The sequence below is a fragment of the Micromys minutus genome (assembly GCF_963924665.1).
Source record: "Micromys minutus genome assembly, chromosome: 2".
NCBI classification, from domain to species: Eukaryota; Metazoa; Chordata; class Mammalia; order Rodentia; family Muridae; genus Micromys; species Micromys minutus.
The window spans coordinates 89,092,384-89,099,503 of NC_137971.1; the positions used below are offsets into that span (position 1 = coordinate 89,092,384).

A 7,120-nucleotide genomic window follows, 5' to 3' on the forward strand; every position below is an offset into this window, starting at 1 on the left:
TGCGGGTATTTTTAGAAATGTTTAATTGAGGAGAGGAGGCCCACTTTCCCACTGTATTGGATTGAATCCTCAAACTGTGAGCCACTGTCCCTTCCTTTGTTTGGAATGTTGTCATGTATATCGTGAGAGTGGTGCATGATTTGTATAAGCCTGTTTGATGCACAGGTTAGCCAAACACAGTGCAGACCTGTCTTTATTTATTTATGTTTATTTTATGTATATGAGTTTATTTTACTGTTTCAGACACACCAGGAGAGGATCCCATCACAGATGTTTGTGAGCCACCATGTAGTTGCTTGGAATTGAACTAAGGACCTCGGAGCCATATCTCAGTCTCCCCAACTTTATTCATAAAGCCTTTTATGAGTCGAAACATTGTGTTACATAGACTCACAGCTCCATCCAAATGCCTTTTTCATGTTTTAGAGGGAAATGTAGGTTTGTGCAACAGGAAATGAATACAGCAGTCCTCAAGCTGGACTAAAATGTGTTCTTCAATCTGAATGTGAAATGCTGTATCTCCATTTTATTCCCCACTAACAGAATTTGGCATCTTCTAAGCACAGGAACAAGCTCAGACTGGCATTAAAATATTTGGCTTTTCTAGCAGTAAAAGTCAGAATATTTTTATATTACATTGCAACTATTGAATATATTTCTAATTATTTTAAGTCACAATTCCTCTGAAATAAACTTGTTCTAGATCTATCATTATATATAACAGTGTGCTGCTAAAGACTCATAACATTTGTTACCATGCTAATAAAGCCCATATGTTGTTTGTATGTATTTTCTCAAATTATCCTGGTGAGTATATTTATATAACTAGTTTCCTTAGTAGCTATATTTACTTTATGTACAAAGTACATATACAAAGTGAATATACATTGATTTTGGTGTATTTCAGAATACTATTTTGGGTCTCTTTTGCAGATAGATAAAAGAGATATAGCTAAATACCTTCATGTAACTAAAATTTTATGCTTTAAATATTTTATTTTTGGAGAACCCTATTATTATTATTATTAAAAATCACAACTATTATTAAGCATTTATTTAGGTTCCCTAAAGGTATTTGAAAGCCTTCTAATAACTTTATGTTTATGATCATAGTATTTTGATTTACTTAATTCATAATCATGGACTAAACAACATATTATTCTATGTCTCTAAAGAACACAGTAAAAATGACATCATTTTCAAAAACGGCTTCATAGTCTTTGGGAGGAGTAACCAATAGATAATGGGAGGAAGTGAAAGACAGTGACTGGCTCAGTGCAGGGAGTTAGTACTGTTTGAGGTACCAGGAAACCAGCTAAGCTAATGGTGTGAGTGGCAGTTTCATTGTTGTGATGCTGTGTCCACTGTCTTTGAAGTTCATTTACTGTTGATGCTGTTAGAGCTACAGATGGTGCTGTGGACGAGATTGTCAAAGACTATCAATCAGACTTAATCTTTGAGGTGTTCTCCTTCAAGTCAGACTATTTTCTCTTATTTAAGAACTAAGTTTGATAAGGCGTATTGGCTCTATAAAACCTTAATTAAACCTTTGTGATTGTCATTTCAGAGAAGAGAACACTTGTCTAAAAATATCTTTTAAAAACACAACACAATTATAAAATGGATGAACTGTGATGAGAGCAATGTAAGCTACAAGGAGTTTGCTGATAATACACCAGAACCTCACATTGCAGCTTTACAGATTAATTCATCAACCATGAGGAGTCCACTAATAATACACTAGGACCTCACATTGTAGCTTAACAAAGTAATGCATAATACACAAGGAGCCCACTAATTATACACTGGAGCCTCACATCATAGCTTTACAGATTACTGCAATCTGATTCATCATTGTGTTATTAGAAGTCTGAGAGCCAGAATAGACAAAGACAATTATTTCTTCTATTCCCAACTGGCCGAATGACACCAACAACAAATGTTCCATCTCATAAAGCACTGTTGCCAAAACACTGGAAATGCTCCCAGTCTAATAGAATGACAATCTTCTGAAGAACCAATAAAGGGAAGCTTTGAAATGTCCAAACTCTGAATAAAACCATTTTGTATTATACACATCCGTGTTCATAGAGACTTCCTCCTGAAAAAGCAGATAAACTATGAGTCAGGCAAATGAAACACAGGTGACTGAATTTCTCCTTCTGGGATTCTCTGATGATCCTTCCACACAGAAGCTGCTATTCATCTTATTTCTGATCATTTACCTGGTCACTGTCCTTGGAAACCTACTCCTCATGTTCCTTGTTCGGGCTGACTCTCGGCTTCACACACCCATGTATTTTTTTCTGTGTAACTTGTCTCTGGCTGACCTCTGCTTTTCTACCAACATTGTTCCACAGGCCCTCACCCACCTCCTTTCAAGGAAAAAGACCATTTCCTTCAGACGCTGTGCAGCTCAGCTTCTGCTCTTTCTCATTTTTGGGTGCACACAATGTGCCCTTTTGGCTGTGATGTCCTATGATCGGTATGTGGCCATCTGCAACCCTCTGCACTACTCTAGCATCATGACATGGAGGGTGTGTATCCAGCTGGCTACAGTGTCATGGACTAGTGGCATTTTTGTGTCTGTGGTGGACACCACTTTCACACTAAGACTTCCCTATCGAGGCAGCAACAGTATTACTCACTTCTTTTGTGAGGCCCCTGCACTTTTGACCCTGGCATCTACAGACACTCATACCTCAGAGATGGTCATTTTCCTCATGGGGGTTGTGATTCTCCTTATACCTGTCTCCCTAATTCTGGTGTCCTATGGCCATATCATAGTGACTGTTGTCAAGATGAAATCAGCTGCAGGAAGGTTCAAGGCATTTTCTACCTGTGGTTCTCACCTTATAGTTGTCATTCTTTTTTATGGGTCTGCAATTATCACCTACATGACTCCGAAGACTTCCAAACAACAGGAAAAACTGGTGTCTGTTTTTTATGCAATGGTAACTCCTATGCTTAATCCCCTCATCTACAGCCTGAGAAACAAAGATGTAAAGGGAGCTCTATGGAAAGTAGCCCTGAAGAACTTCTCAAGCAGACTTAGAATCACCCACTGACTCAGATACTCTTGACTTCCTACATCAAACACTTGTTAGATAGTCTTCTGTATGAATGTAAGCTATAAGATGTCCATCACTGGAGTTTGTCCATTGACATATACTTAAATCTTTATCTCATTCTTCCTTTTGAAGAAGTGTCATAATATATGAAGTAATAGGAGAAAAGATTAAAGATTAAAAAGTGGAAACCTTTTATCCTGCTCTAGTGCTGGTACACTGGGTGCCATATAGCACTTCTGAGATCTCTATCTTGGTGCTCCATGCTGCCTCTAAGATCTCAGTCATGGTTCACTCCACTGTTCCTGCTGCATCTGTCCTGGGTGGACAAGATTGCCCCAGCATGCTGTTTTCACTCACTTTCCTCCACTTCATGGTACAATCGTGAGTCTACATCCATTAACTTATCAAGTGGCTTTATATGTTAAATTCTCAATCCACAAACCCTCTACACAATAAGCTAACAAGCAATAAGCAAAGATAAAAACTGCCCATTTATATGAGATAAATTATCCCTATAGAAACCCTGAGAAATAATTATAACAACCTCATCAAGCTAAAGATGCACCAAGAGAAACATACACATGGATACAATTTTCTTCCTCCTTTCATCTCTACCTACTGCCTCCTGCCCCTCTATCCTCTTTCTCCACCTACTTCTCCACTGTCCAACATGTATAGCCTTAACATTGCCCCATACATCATCCTTTGTGTTTACTTAAAAATACTTTACCTTTAAATATAAGCTGTGAACAACTATTACCACTTGAAAATATTTTAAATGACTGTGTTTTCTCAAAGTTAATTAACTTGGTAGGCAATAAAACTAAATTAGTTTTAAACTGTTAGATTTCTAAGAGTGGACAAATACCTAAAAACATAGGAAGCCTAATACAGCTTTCAGAGCTGAGACACGTTGAAGAGACAAATATCCACTAACAGTTCCCTGTCAGCAACATTTGAGAGCAAGTCTTCAGCCTTCTGGCCCGGAATCACTGACAGAATTTGAAATGCAGAAATCTTGAAGGACCAATAATCTTGGCTTGGCAAAGATTATCAGTCAACTATTCTGCATAGTATTTCCCTTTCTGGACAGTATTGGTTTGTAGATGAAATAGGCAGTTTCTGCCCAGTGGTTGCCTAGCTACAAAGTATATCTCAATTGGCGTTAGAGCTGTTCAATTTCTTTGTTAAATCTACCAAAGGGGAACTGTAAGGAGCAGATATGTCTCAAAAAAAAAAAACAGTGAATATCATAATTTATGGATTTCTGATATTTTTGAAACATATCTAAATAAAACACATTTTCGAACTGTTAAGCCTTGACTACCGTTGGCCATATTAAATTGAAAAATCTAAAATACTCTTTTTTTTATTAGTTATGGTTTTATTGCTGTGAACAGACACCATGACCAAGGCAAGTCTTATAAATAACAACATTTAATTGAGGCTGGCTTACAGGATCAGAGGTTCAGTCCATTATCATCAAGACAAGAGCATCGCAGAATCCAGGTAGGCTTGGTGCAGGAGGATCTGAAAATTCTACATCTTCATTCAAAGGAAGCAAGGAACAGACTAAACATCCTCAGGCAGCTAGGAGGCATGTCTTCAAACCCACCGCGAGAGTGACACACTTCCTCCAGCAAGTTCTTGCCTTCAGATAGTGCCACTCTGGGCCAAGCATATGCAAACCATTACACTCAGATTTCTTTTCATTTTGATTAATATTTTAACTGTAAAGACAAAATGTTTTATTTATATTATATAGTTTCTTAAACCACAATTTAAATATCTGGAAAATTCTCTATTGATTTGACTTTTTTTTTAACAGTTAGAAATGATTTTTATAGTTATATGGTTCTCTTTTTTTTTGAGTGGTATTTTTGTTTATTGTTGGTATTTTTTATGTAAGTTAATAACATTTAAATTTACTTCCTGAAAGTACAATTAATGTAAGCAATATAAGGCTAAAATATTTGGTAAATAAACTTTTTAAATTTAAAAATGCAGATGAACTTAATTCAAAATAGATTATTTTTTAAAGCAACTTTATTTTACAAATCAAAGATAAATGTACAGATTTTAAACATTTTTTGCTTAAAATTATACATTTTTGTCAATACTTCTTTTTCAGATTAAAACATAATTTTTACATAAAACTATATAAATATATTTTTTAGTCAGTACTTGATTTTTTTTAAAGGTTTGATAGTATGCCTTGAAAACTTAATAGTTACAATGAGCATAAAGTACATGTAAAACAAAATGTAACATGGAAATAGTTAAAGTTTTCTTGTTTGGTAAATATTTCTTTTCTTTTGTTTTGTTTTCTTTATTTCTTGGACTTCATACAGACTGTGAGTTGTTTCTGGGGGAGTGCAAGCCTCTGGGGTTAGCATCCCACTATCAGTGACTGCATATTATGTCTGTTCTTTTGTGACTGGGTTATCTCAATCAGGATGATATTCTCTAGATGCATCCATTTTCTTAAGAATTTGGTTAAGTCATTGTTTCTGGTGGCTGAGTAGTATTCCATTGTGTATATGTACCACAAATTTTGTATCCATTCATCTTCTGAAGGATATCTGGGTCCCTTCCAGCTTCTGGCTATTATAAATAGAGCCGCTATGAACATTGTGGTGCATATATCTTTGTTGTGTATTAAAGTGTCTCTGGGGTATATGCCCAGAAGTGGAATAGCTGGGTCTTCAGGTAGTACTATATCCAATTTTCTGAGGTATCGCCAGACTGATTTCCAGAGTGGTTGTATTAGCTTGCAACCCCACCAACAGTGCAGAAGTGTTCCTCTTTCTCTGCAGCCTCGCCAGCATCTGCTGTCATCTGAGTTTTGGATCTTGGCCAATCTGACTGGTGTGAGGTGGAATCTCAGGGTTGTTTTGATTTGCATTTCCCTGATGGCTAAGGATGTGGAGCACTTCCTCAGATGTTTCTCGGCCATTCGGTGTTCCTCAACTGAAAACGTTTTGTTTAGCTCTGTACCCCATTTTTTAATAGGGTTATTTGATTCTCTGGTGTCTAGCTTTTTGAGTTCCTTGTATACCTTGGATATTAGACCTCTAACTGATGTGGTGTTGGTAAAGATCTTTTCCCATTCTGTTGGTTGCCGTTTTGTTTTCTTGACGATGCCCTTAGCCTTACAGAAACTTTGCAATCTCATTAAGTCCCATTTGTTAATCTTTGACCTTAGAGCTTGAGCCATTGGTGTTTTGTTCAGGAAATTTTCTACTGTGCCTATGTGTTCTAAGGTTTTCCCTACTTTCTCATCTAATAGTTTCAGGGTATCTGGTTTAATGTGGAGATCTTTGATCCACTTACACTTGAGCTTTGTACAAGGAGATAAGAAAGGGTCTCTTTTCATTCTTTTGCATGCTGAGTGCCAGTTGGACCAGCACCATTTGTTGAATAGGCTGTCCTATTTCCATTGAATGTTTACTGCTCCTTTGTCAAAAATCAGGTGACCATATACATGAGGGCTCATTTCTGGATCTTCTATTCTATTCTATTGATCCACATGCCTATTTCTGTACCAGTACCATGCAAGTTTCAGCGCAATTGCATTGCAATATAGCTTGAGGTCAGGGATAGTGATTCCCGCAGATTTTTTTTGTTGTTGAGGATGGATTTCGCTATTCTGGGTCTTTTGTTATTCCATATGAAATTGCAAATTGATCTTTCCAATTCCTTGAAGAACTGGGTTGAAATTTTGATGGTGATTGCATTGAATCTGTATATTGCTTTTGGTAGGATGACCATTTTTTAGATGTTGATCTTTCCAATTCATAAGCATGGGAGATCTTTCCATTTTCTGAGATCCTCCTCAATTTCTTTCTTTAAAGGTTTGAAGTCCTTGTCATACAGGTCCTTCACTTGCTTAGTTAGAGTCACACCAAGGTATTTCATAGTTTTTGTGACGATTGTGAAGGGTACCTTTTCCCCAATTTCTTTCTCCACATGTTTGTCCTTTGAGTGTAGGAAGGCTATTGATTTGTTTGAGTCAATTTTGTATCCAGCCACTTTGCTGAACTTGTTTA

General features: G+C 36.7%; 1 protein-coding gene across 1 annotated transcript; it reads left to right on the plus strand.

Moving 5' to 3' along the window:
- Positions 1–2,120: 2,120 nt before the first annotated feature.
- Positions 2,121–3,068, plus strand: LOC308416271 (olfactory receptor 2D2-like; the record flags this gene model as incomplete). The annotated part of the gene is made up of 1 exon (XM_080911206.1): positions 2,121–3,068. One exon carries the CDS (start codon positions 2,121–2,123, stop codon positions 3,066–3,068), a length of 948 nt encoding a protein of 315 aa, XP_080767332.1.
- Between the last annotated feature and the right edge of the window lie 4,052 nt (positions 3,069–7,120).